Source organism: Corvus hawaiiensis, chromosome 8, assembly GCF_020740725.1.
Source record: "Corvus hawaiiensis isolate bCorHaw1 chromosome 8, bCorHaw1.pri.cur, whole genome shotgun sequence".
Taxonomy (NCBI): Eukaryota; Metazoa; Chordata; class Aves; order Passeriformes; family Corvidae; genus Corvus; species Corvus hawaiiensis.
In genome coordinates this window covers 33,408,904-33,430,120 of record NC_063220.1, presented here as the reverse complement: position 1 = coordinate 33,430,120, position 21,217 = coordinate 33,408,904, and the positions used below count along the sequence as shown (strand labels likewise).

At 46.6% G+C, this 21,217-nt stretch overlaps 2 protein-coding genes across 4 annotated transcripts in view; one reads left to right on the top strand and one right to left on the bottom strand.

Moving 5' to 3' along the window:
- Nucleotides 1–2,501: 2,501 nt before the first annotated feature.
- On the top strand, nt 2,502–13,231 carry TACR2 (tachykinin receptor 2). Of its 2 annotated transcripts, XM_048310856.1 has the most exons (5): nt 2,509–3,315; nt 6,846–7,040; nt 10,107–10,263; nt 10,904–11,100; nt 12,350–13,231. In XM_048310856.1, the coding sequence occupies exons 1-5, from the start codon at nt 2,912–2,914 to the stop codon at nt 12,543–12,545; spliced, it is 1,149 nt and encodes a 382-aa protein (XP_048166813.1). In that variant the 5' UTR covers nt 2,509–2,911; the 3' UTR covers nt 12,546–13,231. The 2 variants fall into 2 exon arrangements, with proteins under 2 accessions (XP_048166814.1, XP_048166813.1); XM_048310857.1 differs by lacking the exon at nt 12,350–13,231 and having other exon boundaries at nt 2,502–3,315; nt 10,904–11,104.
- Nucleotides 13,232–14,930: 1,699 nt separating this feature from the next.
- HK1 (hexokinase 1) overlaps nt 14,931–21,217 on the bottom strand; it is a 35,877-nt gene continuing 29,590 nt past the window's right edge. For both annotated transcript variants that reach the window (XM_048310854.1, XM_048310855.1), the window contains 3 exons: nt 19,658–19,813; nt 18,783–19,016; nt 14,931–18,068 (listed from right to left, as the gene is read on the bottom strand). In XM_048310854.1, the coding sequence (XP_048166811.1) occupies nt 17,924–18,068; nt 18,783–19,016; nt 19,658–19,813 (535 nt within the window). In that variant the 3' untranslated portion in view covers nt 14,931–17,923. The remainder of the gene's footprint in view (nt 18,069–18,782; nt 19,017–19,657; nt 19,814–21,217) is intronic.

Sequence of the window (21,217 nt, the reverse complement as noted above, 5' to 3'; positions counted from 1 at the left end):
ATGGCTGTGTTCTCTCTCCCTCAGCCCAGTGCAGCACAGGGCTGCAGTTTTCCAACCAAGAGCCTGGCAGATTGTGCATTACAGTATCTGCTCCTGGGACCATCCAACAGCTCAACTAGCGGTGGTTTTGTTTTGTTAATATTTGTGATATTAAAGATCAGTAACCCTCACATTTCCTCACTCATCTCCAGGGGTTGTCCTAAAGACAGTCACCTAAAGCTATGGACCTCAGAGCATTTGACCCAGGGCTTTAGGGGCTCTGCAGAAAGGAAGTGAACCACAGCTAGCCGTGCACCAAACCATGTCAGAAAGACCCAAAGCCTTTCAGTGCTACCAGAGGCATTTTTGCTGCTTCCTTCCATCCCACATCTGACTGATGAAGTTGCAGGCCAGCTGCACTTTGTCCCACCCAAGGTGGATGCTCATGGTCCTCACATCCTGCTCTCAGAGCTGTTCCCTGAACAAAGGTTCTTCCTCCAAAAGCAGAGTCCAACTTGCAAAACAATTAAAGCCTCTACTGCCTACATTACCTGGTATTATGTTTCCAAAACACCCCTTAATCACCCTTCCTGACCTTGCAGACCCGCATCTTTTGTTTGCATCTCTCACCCTTTGCTCAAACCTGGGATTGGTGACTCAGCACGGTAACTTTTGGCCTTGACAATCCTGCCCGTAATAAAAGCAACAGTGAAACCAGCCAAACCCAAACCCCCTGCTCTCAGACAGTCCCTTTCTCTGGTATAACTCCAAAACCACTGGTGAGGCAGGTTTACCCACTGTCTCAGGCAAATGCGACTTCCCTGAGAAATCTGGAGCCAGCCTGTGTCAAAAATTGCTCCAGTTTTCAAGTCAAAAGTCTGATAGCACACACTAAATGGCTGGCTGGGCTCCAGGATGATAACCTTGTCAATGCACAACCAGCAAACGAATAAAAGGTGTGGGTGTGGATACAGGAAAGCAAATCCCTCCTGACTCATATGATGAAATGTTGACCAAAGGGTGGCTGCTCTTCGATTATCACCTGAGTAACAGATCAGGGACCGGGGCAGATGGTTCAGAAGAAGGTTCCTAAGAAACCTGAGCACCTTGACCATCTTCAAAGTCAGCCGAGAAAGGTTGCAGCTTCACCAGTGAAGGGTAAATAAGTGCAGCCCTTTTTCTAAGTGATTGCTTGTGTTCTACTTTCCGTAACTGATAAAGCACTTTAGTGCACTCCCAGCTGAATGTACGGAGGTTTTGCTCCTATTCTCCTTCAAATTTGCAGAGATTTGAGAGAGAAGATAAAAAAAAAATCTGAAGAACACTATTAGCTGTTGAATTCGTATTGCAAGTCATGAAAGTCACATTTGCCCTCCTGAACTGTGTGGGGAAAGTGAAAGGTCCAAAGCTGTTTAGTGAGGTGTCAGTGTAAGACTTTGAAGAAGCACCCAGAACAGCTTTGCAATGCACATCAGAAGATAGGTACAAGTGCACCTTCTCAGTTTCTGGGTAGGGAAGTGAGAGGGATTACCTGCAGGGAAGTCTCTCATGAAGAGAAGGAGACATTACATGCAGGACTACAGGTATTAATTTCTTTAAAAACACCACTTGGGCAATATTGTATCAGAGAAAACCTGTTTGAAAGAGTTGGTTAGGTGATGGGTTAACTCAAGGCTGCCTCCAGAAATTAATGAAGCAAGGAAAGATTCCAGGCTGAGCTGGTGCAAAGGATCCTGAACTGATAAACACTGCCCTGTTACAGGAGAGCCTGGCACAAGCTGCAGCTCCAGCAGCTACAGGAGCTGGAAAACTACTGCCATCCCAGCACGGCAGGCACTTCTGAATCCTGAAGGCAGGTCTTCATACCTGAAACACCTTCAGCTTCCCATAGAGCAGGCATGAGTCAGTGCCAAGTACTCTTGGAAATCTCAGCCTCAGTGTGTCCCTTATGTTTATGTCCTTAGCTTCAAAGCTGACAGCAAGCAAGAGTGCTGTGCTCTGAGCAGAGTCAGCGGTTCCTCTTTCCTGCAAGAACCTGAAATTTCTGCATGTATGCGTTCCTACAGCAGACACTGGGAAAGGGGATGCAGCCATCCAAAAGGAAGGGTCTTGCTGAATTGCACTGAATATAATTTCTCTCTTACAATGGGAGCTCACAAGAGGTCAGGCAGGGTCCTGGAAACACGAGGATTGCAGGACTGGTAAGCCTGTAAAGCCCTGATAAAGCAGCATGGCCATTTCAGAGATTATTCAAAACTAACTGAGAGTGGGGATGTGGGGGGGAAGCTTCATGTACCACTTTGCCACATTTCTTTTGATGTCAAATTGATTGTTTAGTTTCCCCTGCAAGAGACTCCGCCTCCTTTCAAAGTCCCCTTAAAACCTGCAGAGATTTTATCCCAGTGCAACTCCTGCTTCGCGCTTAATAGTTACACAGGGAAAGAGCAGCAAATGTCCTCAGTCCCACTGCAGAGGATTCAGACACCCGGTGCTTTAGAAAACTGCTGCCCTGACAAAGAATTTCTACTTGCATTGAAGTGCTTTTTGGCTCCCATTTATGTTTTCTTGACTCTAAAAATAATCTAAAGGAAGGCATCGCTTGTTGCTGGCCTGGAAAACACCTTCCTTTCCCTTTTTTTTCTTCCTTTTTTAGAGGGAAAAGAAACCTGAAGAAGAGAGTTGTTCTTTAGTTTCTGCTCTTCAAGTGTAGGTTAAAATGCCAGGCAAGAAGGAGGAGGCCCTTGGCATCGCTCATCTCCTCCTGGAACTGCATTGCATCACTCGGAAAACAGGGCGAGAGGACATGAGACAGCTCATCCCGATGTCTTTTTAACAGCTCTTGGTTAAAGGCATGGAAATTCATACCACCAGCATCTACTGCAAGAAAATGAGCAGATGCCAGAAGATTTTCTGTTACAAGGAATGAAAAGCCATGGGTGTGTTTTCTGTTTTTAACACCAGCAACATTTCGCAGGCTGACTCCCTCGAGGACAGCGGCAACTGGACGGCAGCAACCCAGTTCACCCAGCCAGGATGGAGGATTGCTCTGTGGGCCATCACCTACTCCTTCATTGTTATCACATCCATCATTGGCAATGCCACCATCATCTGGATTATTCTGGCACACAGGAGAATGAGGACAGCTACCAATTACTTCATCGTTAACTTGGCTCTTTCAGACCTGCTGATGTCCACTTTCAACACCATCTTCAATTTTATCTATGCCAGTCACAATGTCTGGTATTTTGGTGAGGAATTCTGCAGGTTTCAGAATTGGTTCCCCATCACTGCAGTGTTTGTGAGCATTTACTCCATGACAGCCGTGGCTGCAGAGAGGTAAGAGGCGAATGAAGAAGAAAAGGTCCGAAAAGATCCCCTGCAAGTCATAAAAAAATCATTGCAATAGTTTGTGCAATTGGCCCCCACTCTGTCAGATGCCTTATCAGCAAAGTGGGAGGAGGGCCAGACTGTGGGGTTTGATGCCTATTATGGCATGATCTTCTGTTTTATCCCTGGTCTGAAATCACACCTAAATCTGTAAAGAGGGGAAGTGGCTGGTATTTTGTTGTTCCCACATTATTGACCATAAATTTTTTCCCAGTCATCCTGAACACTCTTTTGTGCGTTTGTTGGGTTTTTTTAAACTGTGAGACAGATATACCCGGAAAAAGGAGAATATGCTGCAGGCTGCTGAAACTATCAGCACCCCCAATCCTGCTGTGAGTCCAGCAAACCACTAGAAATAACGGGAGTTAGATCAGAAATGGCAGAATCTGCTCCCCTGGTTCACTAGAATGACTTATTCCAAGAGGGAGGGAAGTAATTACAGTGATCCTGTTTGACTTCTGGGGTAATTTGGTATTTTCATAAAATTCACTTCCATCTGCCAAGTCACTTTTACTTGAGCTTTCATTTCTGGAGTCTGACTGTGTTTACAGCTCATTGTTAAGTAGCATGAAGCTGTTTTGCTTTTTACGAGAAAGTGACCAAAAGTCTATGGAAATTTCCTCTCTTAAAAGCGATAGTGTGTGCAAGAAGCAGAGAAGGTTATTTCCCTTTAGGCTCTCTACCCTCCTTCCTTCCATCCCTCCATTACTTCCGCTCTCCCTGCTGCAGCCTCACGGTGAAGGACTTCCCTGGGGCAGCCTGACCCGGCACCCAGGAATACCGGCAGTCCTTTATCAAAGCCCTGCTCTTGACTTTGCAGTTTCCTTCAGGTTTCCTGTGATCCTTATCAAGCGCCCATATCCACAAGGGTCCTTCCAGCTCCCTCGGGAGGGGAGCCAGCGTCCCTCTGGAGCCATCCGAAAACTGAAAAGCATTGCTCCCTGAGCCATCAGGGTCACTTCCCCAACTCCCCCCACAGCTCGCTGCTCAGATCACCCCGGCACACCCAGCCTCAGGAAGCAATCACGGACCAATCACACCAGATAAACAGGCTAGGAGAGGGAAAAGGGCTTTTCCGCACGTGTAATGCCCGCTGACACCTGTGCAGGAGCTGGGGGCACGGCACAGTACAGGACAGCTCATGAGGACAGGGCTGAGGGACGTGTTTATCAGCCTGCAGTTGTCCAGATGAAAGCAAATCCCTATTTAGAATCAATGGCAGCTCACTTTTAGACTCAAATACTCTTTTGCTGCTCCTGGCTGTAAACCAAGGGTTGTTGATAACTGCTATTTTATACATGTTGTCTGCCAAAGAATACATTTAAAAAGCCTGTCCTCATAGCTTCCTACTCTTGTTCCTTGGGGATTTTTGGTGAAAGCACCTATATAGGCAAAATCTCTTTAGTCACATGTCACGGATCAGAAAGAAAACTTGGCACCTCACTGCAAACCATATTTAGCTATTCTTTGCTTAGCCTTAAAATAGATCCTGACACAGTCTCCTGGAAACTCAACGCTTCCATTTATTGTTATGAGAACCTGTGTTCACTCCAGCTCCAATGTTTAACTTTGATAAAACAACATCTTTTGAAGTGGTTTATTGTAAGGAAGGAGGCTAAGAAGTGACAGCTCCAAGTGATTTTTGTCTGCCATGGAGAAGACCCTGGTGATATTGCTCACCATTGGAGTTTCCCCATTACCAAAGCAGCTGTTTCCACTGCAGCACTCAAGGCAGAAATGGAGTCTTCTCAATCAGCTCAAGTTTCACATTCCAGTTAACAAAGTCCCCTATGACCTGTTTGGAAAGTGCACAGGAGTGTCCAAAATTCAGCTTGTTTCGTCTACATGGATGAGGACCAGAGAAAGCATGCTAAGATTGTGGTCCCAGCATCCTGGGATGTCACACTGAGAGAGGGCACAAGGAGCACAAGCAGCAGGGGGGCAAAGGCAGTGCTGCCACACAGCATGAGGGGCCAGGAGATCTCAGCAGGTTTGGTAAATCTCCCAACTTGCAGGAGCTTGCCTTGGGGGTGCATCCCTGGCAGAGTGGGAAAGCCTCCACCCAGCCCTGAAACACCTTTGATGTCTGCAACATGGGCTGCAGTGACAGCACAGTGGCTGGCATCATTTATTCCTGGGACTTGCCATTCATTGAGGGCCACAGATCATAGTTTCAGGCACTTCTGTGGGCAAATACTCGGGAGAATATCCACCAGTGGATTCCTCCCTGACCAGACTCGAGCACTGTGTAACACTGCCTGTGGCAAGCTAAAGAAAAGTGAGGTGACATGAAAATTTTATAGCTAAATAAGGCCCTGCTGCTGTGCAGCCCTGGACTGCTCACTGTGTTGCCTGTCCTGCAGCAGTGGCTGGGCCAGAGCTCCCTACCAACAGCCTGGCCAAGAGACAGCACAGTTTGTCAGATTTTTGCTATGAAAACCAGGAGGCAATGGGCATTTTCCACTCTATTTTGCCTTTGTAACATCCATGACAAAGAATAGGGAAAGCATGACAAGAAATGCATAATTGATTATGCACTCATTACAACACTGTGCATTTCCACGCAGGGAACTTAAAACCAGAGAGCGCCCCGGGCTCATGAGTAATCCAATAGTCAGATGTGCCGTGAGGGCTCAGAGCAGGTGTGGGATGGAAAGACAGCCCTTTCCTCTGCTGCAAGCACAAGTGCTCAGGCAGTCACAGACAGAGGTAGACAGCACAAGTTTTCCACAAAAATCAGCGGGGGAAAAAGTCGAGGTAAAGGATACTCGAGACCCCAGTCTGCTCTTGTGATAATATGAAGCATCAGAGATTGACATAATTAGGAGGAAAGAGCACTCTTGGGTGGGCAATTTTTGGTAAGGCACTTTAAAAAGTAATTAACAAAAAGAGCGAGAATACTTTTTACAAGGGCCTGAAGTGACAGGACAAGGCGGAATGGCTTCCTGCTGATAGAATGTGGGATTAGATAGGATACTGGGAAGAAATTCTTCCCTGTGGGGGTGGGGAGGCCCTGGAACAGGGTGCCCAGAAAAGCTGTGCCTGTCCCATCCCTGGAAATGTCCAAGGCCAGGCTGGATGGGACTATGAGCAATCTGGTCTAGTGGAAGGTGTCCCTGCCCACGGCAAGGGGATTGGAACAAGCTGATCTTTAATGTCCCTTCCAATCCAAACCATTCTGGTATTCTGTGAAGAATGCCATAAAGGGAATGCTTGCAAAGACTATATGCAGAAGACGTAAAGGACTGCTTCCTCCTCACACCAGAAGCATGCATCCATGTGGGTTTGATGTATCCTGCCCTAAGACTTGCTATCATTCTCTTCAGAAAGAATTTAGTTCCTTATTATTTATGGCCTGGAGCCTATCAAAATGTCTGTATTGATAAAGCCCACTATGCTGTCCTGTGAGTTTTTACACTTGCTGCATTTGTTGTAAAGATTGCCAATTTCACTGTAAAAGCACTACATGTTTCTTGCAGGTACATGGCCATAATTCACCCCTTCAAGCCCAGGCTCTCTGCTGGAAGCACCAGAGTCATCATTGGGATAATCTGGCTGGTGGCATTCGGGCTCGCCTTCCCGCAGTGCTTCTACGCCGAGATCATGATGGACAATGGAACCATGAAATGCATCGTGGTCTGGCCTGATGACGTTGGATCCAAGCACCAGCTGACGTAAGAGAAGTGATAAAACTCCCAATTCAGGCAAAAGTTAACCAGGAAAATAATTTCATCTCCAAACTGTTGGTTATGAGGAGTGCTGGGAGAGAGAGCAGGGGGATGTGGGGCTGGGGCAGCCCATCTAAGCTCAATTTAAGCCAGCTGTGGAAAAAGCTGCCAGGTGATCATGGGTCAGGGTAATCCTGAACCTGCCATCCTCCCCTGCTTTGAAAACTGGTTATATTATCTAGAACCCCTACATACAGGGCTCAGGGAATTGAAAAGAAACCAGGGCAAAAAGTCTCTAAACAAGCAATAAATCCTGGTTTCAGAGATTCTGGATTTTCGTCCTCCATCAAGCAGGAGGAAACTGGGTATCTTTAATGCTGAAAAGTCACATATTAGTTAAAAATTATGCTGTTCTTTGTGGGGGTAAAAGGAAAATAAAACCCGAGAGCCGCATGTTTCAAACATCCTAAGGTTTTATAGACAGATTTATCTGGGTACACATCTGCGCTCCCGAAAGCTCCTAAGCCTCACAGCTATTTCCTCCTGCTTGAAAGCAAGATTGTTCAAACAGATGAAACAAGCCATGCACCGCATTTAGGGGATCTGCTGTGATTACTCGTTATTCAAAGCACGCGATGCAGGGAGCAGTTTGACAGCTTTATCAAGCAAAATATATTTATACAAAGTAGCAATGGAAGAACTGAGGAACAGCAACAAATCGATTAACAAAGTGGAAAAAATTTTTCAAAACCAAAACCCGTTGTGAAGGCTTTTGCCCCGCTCCATGCACGTGGGACATTTTCCCACACTCAGTCTTCATCTCTGGCAGACAGCTGGATGCCTCCTCAACTTAGCTATTACCAAACTAACTGGTTTTCACACTAATATATGCCAGTTCCATGAGCTTTGTATAATTTTGGCCAAGCTGCAGCATATTCAGCCAGTGGTTGTCAGTTGTTCCCAGTTCAGCAAAGAGTAAAATCAGGCTCGAACCTCTCATGTTGGGTGATGCTCCTCCTGGGTGTCCTTGTTGGTACCCCTTGGCACAAGCTGGGGAACAGAGTGTGCCAGGCTCCTGTCAATTGAGGAGGAGGGAGAATAGATAAACACTAATATGTGAGTCACTGATGACTATTTCATTCAGATGAAAGGTGTGAGGTTTATTTCTCCCACATCCATGGCATGGAAAGGACTCAAATGAGTTCCCCAGCATGCTGACAAAATCCCTGTGGGCTGGAAAGGCTGGTCCTGAACATGGCAAATAGCAGGGCAGATTCTTTCTGGGATGTCCAGCTGAAGAGCAGCAGCTCCTGACCAGAATACATCACTCACTAGCTCTCTCTCTCTGAACAGCCTCAGATCCACAGGTTTTCATATCTTTCTAAGAAAGGAAGTTGGAAACATCGCTCCCCAGAAATCATACTGAGTGACAGGTTTGTTGGGACAGATGCCTGCAATACAGACCATGGAGAAAAATCCATGTGCAGCCATTCATATACTAGTCCAAATAACAAGGAAAAGAAGTATTAAGAAACTCAAAGAAAAACAAAAAAAAATTGAGAACTGGGTTCCTATGTTGACTGTGGGTCCTCTGAATCCTTTGCAGTTGACTAAAACCAACTTTCAAAATTTCTAGACTTCAGAACAAAGGAAGATCTTTTTCTGCAGGAAAAATGTGTTTAATTATGACAGAAACAAGTAAAAAAAAAATTTAAAAACCCAAAGAATGCACTACTGACTGCCAGTGCCTGAAAAATATTTGATATAAAGGATATAGAAGTTTAACCAGAGTAAAGAACCTTAATCACACAAGATTGTTTTTTTTTTTTTTCTGGTAACAGGTTAACTTTGCAGCAAAGTAGTAAAGCTACAAGACTAAAAGTTTCTTTTTACATGTGCTCAAGCTTAGGCTCCCATCCTCCCTTCCTCCTCCCAGGATGGGAACCCTAAAATGGCTTTGCTGCACTCCACACACAGTATTAGACCTTCAGAAGAGGCACCACTCTGCGGACAATAAGAAAAAGTGGAAGACGGGCAGGGACAAACTCACCACATTTCACAAATACAGTATTTTTCCTTATGCAGCCACCAGTCTGGTATTTGCAGCCACCCCGAGGAGCAGATACCCCTGTGGACCCAAACACTCATTCCAACAGTGCTCTGCAAAGCAGCTGACCCCCCTCACTAATGTCAGGAGTAACCCCAGAGCCTTGTCAGACTGAGAAAGACCACTTGCACCCACCCAGCCTTTTGGGGTCACTGCCAGCAGTGTATGCCACAGCCCTCCCGCCTAATCCTGCTTTTCACACTGTTTATGTTAATTTGACAGTTGCTGTAATGGAGTGAGCAGGTTGCTCCCTTCCCATAAATGGTGGTTGCTTAAACTAATCAGCCCCCAGCATGAGGGAACCGGCAGAAGTTTGTGGGGTGACATGGAAAACTGGAAAGGGCTGAGGTAAAATACAGCTGAAGGGGATGCCAGTGCTTTCAACTGGAGCAGTAACTGCGTAGCCTGTTGGTGATACATTAACCATGTGTGCTCACACAAATAAAAACAGCCAGCTACACAAATACAGGCAACATCCCTTCCTCACTGTCTGCATCTTTGTGCACCCTGTTAGCAGCCAGATACCTTCTGCAGTCCCTGATCCAGCTTTTTTCCACTCTTGCCACTACCACATTCATCAAGTTACTCTGTAGTTTTTGGACTATTCCTTTTCCATACCTGTGATTTAAGGGCTTGTACTTTTACAGCTGTCTCTCTCTCCCGACTGCAGTGGGATAGCAAAGCTCAGTGCAGGTGGCCATGGACTGCAACCCTCTGCTAAAAGATAGGTGATGTTACCCTGTCTTGAAAGAGCAGTGAATCCAGCCCAAGGACTCCTCATCACACCACAAGAGAGAGATGAGCTTTTGCTGCTTACAGAAGTCCCTGTAGCAATAATTATAGGCAAAATTTCTTCTTTGTGGTTTTGTTACTAGAAGCCAGCATATATATCCAAAAGACATTTCCTGAAAGAGCCCTCCAAGAGCCATACTGACTGTGAAAAACTGCTTGTTCTTCTCTTTCAGGTATCACATTGCCGTGATTGTCTTGATTTATTTACTGCCTTTAATGGTGATGTTTGTTGCATACAGCATTATAGGAATTACTCTGTGGAGCAGCACGGCTCTAGGCAACCACCTGAACAGAGTCTGCTATGAACACCAAATTAATGCCAAAAAAAAGGTCAGAAGTGAAGCTTAAATATAATTAACCCCAGCACACTAGCCCTGCTAGTTCCAGTTCCAAAATGGAGTTTGTGTTTGATATGAAATCTTGTGGGATTGGGCATGAAAGGTTAACAAAATATTTTGGGTCCAGGGTAAAGGGCATCACCCTGCAAGTTTGAAAAAAATGGTCATTGCATGCACCAGCCAGCCTTCAAGGAAGAAAGACTCACAGCAACACGCTGGCTGCCAGCAGCCCTTAGAGAGTAAAGTCTGGTGTCCAGCGAATCCACAGGTTGCAGGATAAACCAGGGTAAAACTCTGGACAGGGTGGAGCAGTCTCAGTATAACAGCTGATATCTCATTTCCCTGCACATCTCTCTGATGTAGCTACAAGCAGTTCCTCTACAGAGTCCACTCAGTGCACCAGGAAACATTTGCTTTAACCCCTCCCTGTTCCCATCACCAGGGCACTCCCTCCCTGTTCCCAGTTTTCATTACCAGGGCTGGTTTCTTTGCCACAACAGTCCGGGTCTACATTCTATACACTGCACTTTGGGAGGGCAAACCAGACTCAAAGTGAAACCAGCACTTCCCATTGCCCCAGCAAGCCCAGTCACCCAGAGCCCAGCAATAACCCCTTGCTTTTGTTTTCCTAGTTTGTGAAGACGATGGTGGTAGTGGTGATCATTTTTGCTGTCTGCTGGCTGCCCTATCACATATACTTCATCCTGGGGAGCTTCAAGGCAGACATCTACCAGCAGAAGTACATTCAGCAAGTGTATCTTGCAGTCTTCCTCCTTGCCATGAGCTCGACAATGTACAACCCCATCATATACTGCTGCCTGAACCAGAGGTGAGTAGTGTGCACACATATGCACAGAGAAAACTAAAATCTCAGCCTGAAAAAATGTGAATCTCTGGAGGTGAGAACAGCTGTGAATTTCAACTACAGTTCATAGGCCGAGTAGACAATTTATCCTCTGCTAATAACATGAGGTGGGATACCCTCTGAGTGAGGTTTTGACTCAGCCCTTAAGATTTTCTGTCTCAAAAAAAAAGCACAGACAGTAGGCATAGGATCAGCACAGCCACATTTTCACCCATTTCCACATGCAGACCATCCTACTTGCAAGGGAGGAATCTTTAATCCCTGCAATGCATCTGCTGAGCTAATGCTGGGCTGGCTCAGCCACCTGCTCCTCCCAGGTCGCCCCACCAGCACAGCCGTGAGCCCCCCATGCAGCCTTGGGCTCACCCCCATGGGAAGCAGGAGCAGCCCACGGGTGACCTATGAAGGTCCCATCGGGCCGTGTCACCATGAGGGAGCAGCTAGGGGAGCACAACCCCAGCGTGCCAAGAGATGTCCCTCTTGCGCTGCGCTGAGAGGGCTGCAGGATGCAGAGCGCAGGGAGCTGCTCTGGCTGCCCCGCGGATCTCCGTGCCAAATCCTGCATCCGTAACTCCCATCTCTCTTCAGCCTCGCTGCATGCAGTGAGCTCCAAAGGTAATAAATGCTTATCAGCACATTTCCTGCGCAGTTTCACTGGGATTGCACCAGCCAAGTTTAACTCCAGAGCGGTGCTGCAAGGCTCACTCCTTTGAGCGCTTCAAACAGCATCCTTGCCTGTGAGCTTGCAAAAGAAGACAGTTTTGCAGCCTATTCACCCAAACTGCATTTAACAAGAAACACACAAACGTGTCTTCCCCCTCCTCTCTCAGAAAGCAGACAGCTTCCTCATTTAATTATTCATCGTTTTTTAAAAAGCTCCCAGTGGGTAAACACATGTATTTTCCTCAGATGCTCTGTATCTCACAAATGCTGTTACCAGCATGGTCAGCACCATCTACTGAGCACATCAAAGATCCTGCCATTTCACTGATCTTATACGTTTACTTAAAATACATGGAAATCTGATCATAAACTCCCATTGCACCTCCCTCCACTGTTTTATGCATTTAGCTTTTCACTTCATTCCTTTGATTTCAGTAGAAATATTTATTTCCATAGTCATTCATAGGTAGAACCAAATAATGAGTTTGTTCATTCTCTGTGCAATTAGAAAGATCATTTCACCATTTAATTTCTTTTCTCACTTCTACAGGTTTCGGTCTGGCTTCAAGCTAGCCTTCCGGTGGTGTCCGTGCATAAAAGCAACAGAAAAAGACAAACTTAAACTTATGTCCCCATCTCTCTATCAGACAACTCACAGGAAGTCAAGAACAACAAGTTTCAACACAGAAACTCAGCTGAATGAGAAAGAGAAGACATCATTCACCCTCACCCGATTAACACTTTGATTTCCTGCTCCTGGTTCTGGTTCTATCCCCAAACACCATGCCAAGGCAGCAAATCTGCAGAAGCCTGAGCCTCTTTTTCTCTGGAGCAACTGTTTCCTACAGGACCTCTTTAGATGCCATCAGCATGAAAGGCAGTGTGTTGATAATACTTACATCCATGTAGGTCCAAATATCACCCAGCTATAAACTCATAAGTTTAGCCCTCCCTTACATCAACAGCTGCAATACAGAAAAGACATCATGCCCAGGAGGCCAAAAAATCAGTGGAGCAGATCTGAGGCAGGACCAATCAGTAGAATATAAATTATTCTCTTCTACACTGGGATCTCCTGATTTCTGTTCCACCAAGACACTTAAATTCAGAAAAGAGGCGATGAAGTAGAAAGGCTGGGGCTCACACGGCCCAGCAGGGATGGACCCCCGGGGCTGTGTGGGCAGCTAAGTCCCATGGCTCAGCAGCCCCAAGGCAGATAACATTGTGGACCAAAGCCTGTTTACAACAAAGGCAAATACTAACACATCCAGACTGAAAAACACAGCTTGCCCTCAAAATTTCCTGAATTCTGGGATTTTCATGCCTGCAATTTCACCAGCAGAGAGAAACAATTCCTTAAGACGTTGTCATTACATGGATTTCTACAACCTTGCCCCAAAATATGTTGTCCTATTAAACTGTGCTCAAGTGACTCCTCCTTCACATTAATTGTGGTGCCTAATTTGGAGAGCAAGGCTCTCAGAAGAGTCAGTAGCCAGGGATGCCCACTGGCTTGGTCAGGGCTCATGGATCCAATCAGAATCCACCTCCTTTACCTCCTTTTAGTACTAACAGCAGTGACCCATTGCTGTCTTTTTCCAGATAGTCCCTTCATCTTCCCAGACGTACCCCATATTTACCCTCACTGCTCTTCCTAGATACGAAAATAAAAGGCTGAAATCTGTCATCTTCCCAGCCTGAGGCATTATGTGCAGGCATGAAAAACAGGAGAAGCTGAAATATAAACATTATATGAGAGTAATACAGCATTCGATAGTGGTGTGATAAGTTAGCACCTCACAATCACCTTCACCTCTCATGACAGGGTTGTAAACAGTATCACAGAGCCATTAAAAAGCTCCTGTAATGTTGACAAGATCCAGTTATTTGAAATATTCTCCTTTGCTCTGTGAAAACCAAACTACAAAGTGCTGCCAGGCTTAAATCCTGCAGTAAATCCAGAGAAAAGGTTCATGGCTTGAACCAAAACAGTACTCAGGGATGTGATTTTCCCAAGCCTGTTCCAATACAGGAACCAGATGCATGTTCCTTCTCCACTTCTCCACCTCCCTGGCTCTGTGGAGACAATTATGTTATGCAACAAACTTGTCCCACTAATGGACAAGAGAGCACAGGCCCCTCTGAAAAGGTTCATCATTTTAAATCTTTCCAGCAGGTAGTTCCTAGTCCAGATGTTACCCAGCCAGCCTTCTCCCCTGGCCAGCCTGCTCTTCCCACAGCTGCACTGCTGGTGTGTGAGCAGGGCAGAGGGAGAGCAGCAAGAGGCATTTACAGACAGCCACCACCAAGCCATTCTGCCAAAGGGATTGAGAACCGTTTGGGAGGGATATTCTGCCAGGCACACATTGCTGGGACCAGGCTAGACATGGCAAAGACTCCTGCTCTGAGGAACTGAAGGACCTTCTCACAGAGTTCAGTATTTGATATACATGAGCTGTACCTCCCCCTGCCCAGCCGGTGTGATTCTAAGGCCTTTAAACTCTGCAGCTTTCTAATGCAGAGCTTTTTAGACCAAACAGGCCTATCTTGAGCATCCCACCTTCCCCTCCCTCTTCCATCACACCTGAACAGCCACCCAGAGCCTATTCCAGATGCCCTGGTGTCACACATGTGCTGCCAGTGCATCCCCTGTGCAGTCCCTGACTGGCACTGATGTTCTCTGACAGCTCAAGGCATCTCTTTCTCTTGTTTGGAGCAGAAAGCAGAGGATGATTTCTTCATGTTGCAAAAGGAATTCTGTGTCCTGGAGGACTCACAGTGCAGATCCTGAGGTTTCATCCCATAGAAACAGCAATAGCTAAGGAAGCAGAGATGCTCTGAGCCCTTGCTATGTGGAAGAAAAGGCAGCTCAAGGCAGGCTACCTTATTCCTGTGATACATGAGGCAACAGGAACACCATGCTCCATAGTAAGTACATGAAATTCCTCATATAAATATAGACAGGACTAAATACCATGCAGCAGTAAAGACATCCAGGTCAGCAATAAATCCCTCCTCTGCATGCTTACTCGTGCTCTATGCAGCAAAGCAGTCCCTGCAGTCAGCAAAGAAAAACACTTGAAGAATCTCATTTTTATGGCAATGAAATGAACAAAAAGCACAGAACGGGGTTCAGAAGTTCAGAAACACTTTATTTTGCCTTCTGCTATTTTCTTAAGAAAACAAAACAAAACAAGGTCTGCTTATTTTAAAACCCATTCAAAAGGCTTCTGAGAGAACCCCAGAGGAGTAAGGAGCAGATGACATTACAACAGTGGTATGCAAATAGTCTTTTCCCCAGGAAATATAAGATTTTTGTGTTCATATTGCAGTAATTACAGCTTAACAGTTAAGAGGACTGTGATTTTATTCACCAAGCCTAAAAGCTTAAAGAAAGACATCTCAGTCATTGCTTGGATAACATTGGAGACATTTCTTCAGACAGTTATAGCTTGTGATTCACTTGGAACAGTTTCCTAGGGGTAAGAAGTAGTCTGGAAATGAAAATCCCACCAGCTCTCCCTTTGGAAAAGAACTGCCATGTCTTATCAAGTACATCAACTATGGTCCACGGTAGGAAAAGTTAGAAACACAAACTCACTCCCTATTTGTTATGAGCTGGATCCAATAAACAAAACGACCTATGCCAGCATCTCCAAAATTCACAGTCACCCTGAGACCAAGTTTAACTTCCACTTCTTGTTCACCCTCTATCCTGCACTGAGCCTGGCCCTCAGATGCCGAAGAGCTCCAAACCCAGGTCCCCAGGCACGGCTCACACCACCCCTACAGCACTGCCGACGGCAGGCACAAGATTTGCAAACCTTCAAGCAATTCAAATGCAACGTGTCCCCTGTGCCCAAAAGTTTCTCACCTTCTTCTGTCTCCTGTTTGGGGTCATAGCTGCACATCAAGGCTGCCAGAGATTATTCAAGCTGTAACATAAAATGGGTTATTGGAGAAGCACAGCTTCAGTGTATGAAAAAGGGGCTTTCATCTACAACTCCAACACAGGCTGTGCCAACCAGTGGTATATGAGCACCTGACACCAGGACTCTGCAGACATCAACCCTATGCACACAGGGAGCTCACAGACATGTTGTATCCATCACAAGCCTAATGTAACCACACCACCCTTGGTGCAGCGCCCCGAGGTTTTCCTGCACTGCAGATCCCCCTGCACAAGACAGGGCAGGAGGTGCACCCAGACAAGCTACAGAGCCTCTAAGATTTGGGCACTGTCAGCGCTGTGCCTCTGCTGAACTACATTAGGAAACACGAGGCATGGGGACCTGTGTGAATCTGACCCCGAATGCCCGGGAATAAAAACACACACACAAAACACAGGCACCACTGGGATTAGGTTGCAGCTCTCCCTACACAATAGCTCTTCCCAAAGCACTAAGCCACCAGCCAACAGCACCTCTTCCAGAAAGAACCACTAAACACCAGTTAACGCACATCAAAAAAGTTTAATATTTTCACAAGTATCACGTAACACTAGTACCGGAGCTACTAGTGTGCAAAGTAAAAAGACCCTCTACCTTTGCAAAACCAGTTAGGCATGCAATTTTTCAGGTAGACACACACTTAAAGCTGCAATGACTGTTTGTGACTCACAGGTTACTTTACAACATTCACTCACAGTGCACCATAATGCATATTGAAATGTTATCGATAGGTAGGGCAATCCAAATCTTAGGGGAGTGGAACGAGAACAAAGAAGAGTAGCCTGCAAATTTCCATCTACTTTCTGCAGGAAAAGGCAGCAGGGAAAACCATGCGGACATCTCAAATTCATTTTTGGTAGAAGAGTGGGAATTAAGGACTATTGTGTGGTCTCCCTCTTTGCAGAAAGCGGTGTGACTTGCAAATGTTACTCGACATGTACCTTCCTAACTGCTTCTCAATTTAAGTGATACAACTGGTATGCAGATATAATAATGGCATCGACTGGACAGAGGACAGGGTACACCATGTGTAAATGATCCTTGCTGTTGCTTTCATCCTTGGAATAAGCTGCATCCAATTTTGGCTTTGTGGGCTTTTTATGCACCCGGGTCCTCAAAGGCAAGATCAAAACGCAACCCTCCTCTTCCTTTCTGCGCACTAACTCTAGCTGAGTGTTTGTGTTCTGAGTGACTGCTGGACAGCATTAAAGATTAAAGCTCTGTGTGGAAGCAAATACCCATTTAAGGCGAGAGACGGGAGTAGGCGCATCTGAGGAACGCAGTCGAGCTCCAGGTTCGATGGAAGGGCAGCTGCAGTGCCCTGACCCAGACTAACAAGAAGAGAGAGGAAATACTTTTTGTAAGAACCTAAAGAGAAGAATACAGCACAGCCGTGTAGGGACCATAGATCTACCGATTTCACAGGTCTGGAGATTTGGATTACCCCAGTCACCAACCACTTGGCTTTACTCTTTAGGGATTTCTCGCCGAAACGTGACAGATTTCGCCCAGTAATACAACACTACTCACATAAGCAATGGGGAATACCAGTGGAACCAGATCTGTGGGACAAGGGCATTTACTTTCACCATGACAAAAGAGGCAAGAAGGAAGCGAGTAAGTCGCGGTGTCAAGTCCCACTACAGAGTTACGTGCGTGCACAGTGCTGACACACCATAATGTGTTCACAACCGCTTTAGACGAAACAACAGCAGGTAGATATGCAGGAGGGAACTGTTGCTTCCCCTTCACTTAAAAGCATCAACACCCAGGTCTGGTGGTCAGCGTGCTGGCAGTGCGCTTAACAGGGATGCTGCAAAGAGCACGTTTGGTACGATGCAACGGTAGCTCTCAATGCACATCACTTGGGGGCAATTTCGTCTCAGACAACAACTGATTTTTGACAACTGCAGAAATTATAGACTGTTTTTTCCATGACCTACAGATGGGGAAGGTACCAACAAGGTGAGTAAGAAACATGCAGATTGGGGTCCAGAAACAGGAGATATTATTAACAGCACACATTCTATCTTGTATCCTATTTTTTTATGTCATTAGTTGTAATTTTCTTTTCCCCTGATAAAGCAGTGAGTTCTGGGTTTTTACCAGTTCTGACTATGCAGTCGCTGCTTTATGAGAAACACAAGACAGAATTGGGGCCAGGATTGTGGAATTCAGTTCTGCTCAGCCTCACGAAGCCTGCATCCCACCGCTGTGATGAGCGCTGCCCCTTTCCCGCTGCCGTCCTCCGACAGCAGGAAGGTCACGTCGCAGTTGGGTGCCAGGTCTTTGACTGTTTGGTGCATGATCCTCGAAAAGCTGTGAAAGGAAACAAGGGCAGTGGGTGAGGAAGGTCCTGCAGCACCTGTGGAGTGGAGCACTGCCACGGGCATTTGCACTGCATCCCCTTTCACTAGGGTAAGAACTAAAATACTGGAAACTAGGGTGGATTTGAAGCCTGGGAGCAGTAGGAGCTAAAGGAAAAAAGCACTTGCATCCCAGCCCTGCCTGCGTGCGGTTAACTGGGATCACTGATATCACAGGAAACGGAAAAGAACAGACCACATTAGCCACCTTCTTCCCACCCATCTGCCTCCATGCACACCAGAGGTGGGCACTAGTTCTCTTCTCCTGCCCCCAGCTCTTTTAGACTCCTGCCCTCACATGCATTGCTCTGCAGCAGCTCTTCTCCGCTGGACACTGAACAGAAACATCCTCTAAAGAGGTACCGGGCATTTCAGCACTGCTCTGTCATTGCCTGTCCAGAGCCAAGAGATCCTTCCCTTGCTATACAGCTTCCAATTCACTCAGCAAGCTGTGTCCCCTTCAGTTTGTCACCACCCCAAGAATCTTTCACAAGTCATTCTTGATACTCTCATTGCCCTTCAGAAAGCTCTAAGCCCCCTGATTAAGACTTTTTTTTTTCCTGGCTCTTATCCCAGCAAGTGAGAGAGTCCAGTTTGGTGCGTCAAGAGGAAGGACGTACACGCAACACGCTACAGGCAAACAAATGCTGAGAAGGCAAATACTCACTGTGGGTGTAGTTTGTACAGAGTGCCATCCACACCAACCGTTATCTCCAGGTGCTCTAACCCTCTGTTCTCCCTGATTTTATCTACGATGGCAGCCATTCCAGCACCACACAGCTGAGCTGCTCGCCTTGACACTGCTCCGCAGACTGTCTTGACAATGATACTGTCATCACAGGTGCTGTTGAGCCCCAGCTGCTGGAGGATGGTTCGCACCTGCAGCAAGGCTAACCTGTCACTGTAGGAGGAAAACACGGTGTTACAGGTTTCCCTCAGTGAAGCCATAAACCCCACTGCACTGATGGCATGCATGGATCCATGCACCCACAGCAGGCAGCAGCCTCTACTGACAGCACAAGTGACCTCAGAGAATAAAAATTCAGTCACCCTGCACTGTGCTGCAAGCAGCAACAGAGGCTCCAAGTCCAGCTCCGCACTGTCTCCCCTTCTCTTTTTAATTACAACCTTGGGGGGTTTTTCCCCCGTGAAGCCTCAGAGATTGCTTTAAAATACAGAGTCCAAGCAATAAAAGCACAAAAACACCCAGTAAGCAGTGCTCACTCAGCTAGTGTTCATTCAATTCCACAATCGCAGCTAAATACACACAAGGGGCCCAGGAAAATGGCTTGATTTCCAAACAAGGAAATAAAATGATAGAGTGAGGGAATCCTTGACAGCCCTTCCCAGGGTTTAGAAGTGAGCATTGCTAGAAATTCAGTTGATGTTGTAAAGAATCCTCCTGCACACACAGACTGAAACAAAAATTATCTCTAGAGAAGCAAGCAATGCTCTCCAGCTGTCCCTCCCCTCCAGCAGTGTCACCAGACGAACACTACCACACTATTTCACTCCAAGCAGCCTCCCCTGCGGTGCTCTTACCTCTCAATCTGAGAAAGGAACTTGGTTTCAAAGATATGTCTGGTCTTCAGTGTCTCTGAAATCTGGCCTCGGAACAGGAAACCCCGTTTGGTGAAGTCGATCAAAATGTTGCGGACTATTTCCCCCAGGTACATCCCACTGATCATTTTCTCATACCTGCAAGGAAAGACAGCAGTCCAGCTCAGAGGGAACCTGCCCATGTTTGCAAAGGCAGCATCACAGATGTGCTATCAGCCAGGTGTCCTACCCACAGAGGGCTGCAGGTAGCAGCGCTGAGCATTGCTCCTGAGACACTCCTTATCCTGTGCTAGAAAGGTCTGCCAGTGGAAGATATTTCTTCTCTCTAGCTTGATGCAAGACAGCAAGTGGGAAACTTGGGTCCTGTGTGCAGAGTTGGGGGCTGAGAGGGCTTCAAGACAGCTTGGTTCCTCCCTGTGGTTTTGGGACTACTGGTTTCCTACTGGAAACCAGGTGCTCGAATTAAATGAAGAGCATAAACCAACCCTGGACCACCAGCTTGCCAACTTGCAGGTCAGTGGTCCTGTGAACAGGCTGGGCATGCCTTTTTCCATCCTTTATCTTGCACAGGGCTGCTTTTGCAGCACGGGACTCCCTTAAAAACACTGCATTTGCAGTGACTGTACCTTATGGCTTCCCTGGAATTTTGCTGCATGGAGCCACTGAGCTTCTTCTGTTTCAAGATCTCAGTTGTGTTTTGCACTCCCTCCCTTCCAGCATCACTCTGGTTTGAATGGAGCATTTTGGGGTCTGTGAGTTGTGTCCTTACCAACAAGAACTGAACAGTTCGATTTCTTGAGAAGGACATTCAGTGATGAATCCTTTATTTCACCTCCTGAAGCTCTACAGCAGGGTTTGTGCCCTGGGTTGAGCAGAGCCCAGCGCGCCATCCCGCTGGAAGCAGGCCACGCAGTCCATTTAATACCATGAACTCTCTCAGGCTTGTACCCAGCAAGTGTCCTCCCTCTTGAGTACCTAACTATCTCTGGAACAAATTATTCCCCCTGGCAGTCTTCACTACTGCCTTTGGCTGCTTACTCCATGCCAACCCTGCTGCTGCATCAGGTTTGCTCCGCGTCTGCCTCTCTGGGTCTGTTTGAGCCTCAGCTTCTATAGAGCTTCCCGTGGGACTTGCCAACTTGTCTGTATTCCTCAGGTTTTTGTGGACAGATTTACTCTAGTCACAAAATCTTTTTAAAGGCTCCTGGCATCAAAGCACTGCTGCAAAGAAATGGTGAAAAACTCTAGTCCTAGCAAGCAACAATCTCAGCCCAGTTTTATCAGTGCTGGGTACACACCTCCCTGTCAGCCTTTTCTTGAAGGGGACAGGGAAGCACTTGCCCAAACGCTGAGCCCAAAAAAGGGGACCAAACTCCAGGAGCAAGAAAGGCAGGTCCTCTAACATGACCTAGTCCATCCAGAAAATTGTCTGAAACAAGAGCTGGCGGCAACTTCTAGAGAGCTCCTGACTGCTTTACAGTGAGCAGTTCCAAGCTTTAACCAGCTGGTGTATGTTCAGGATTTCTACAGGCACAGTCCTCT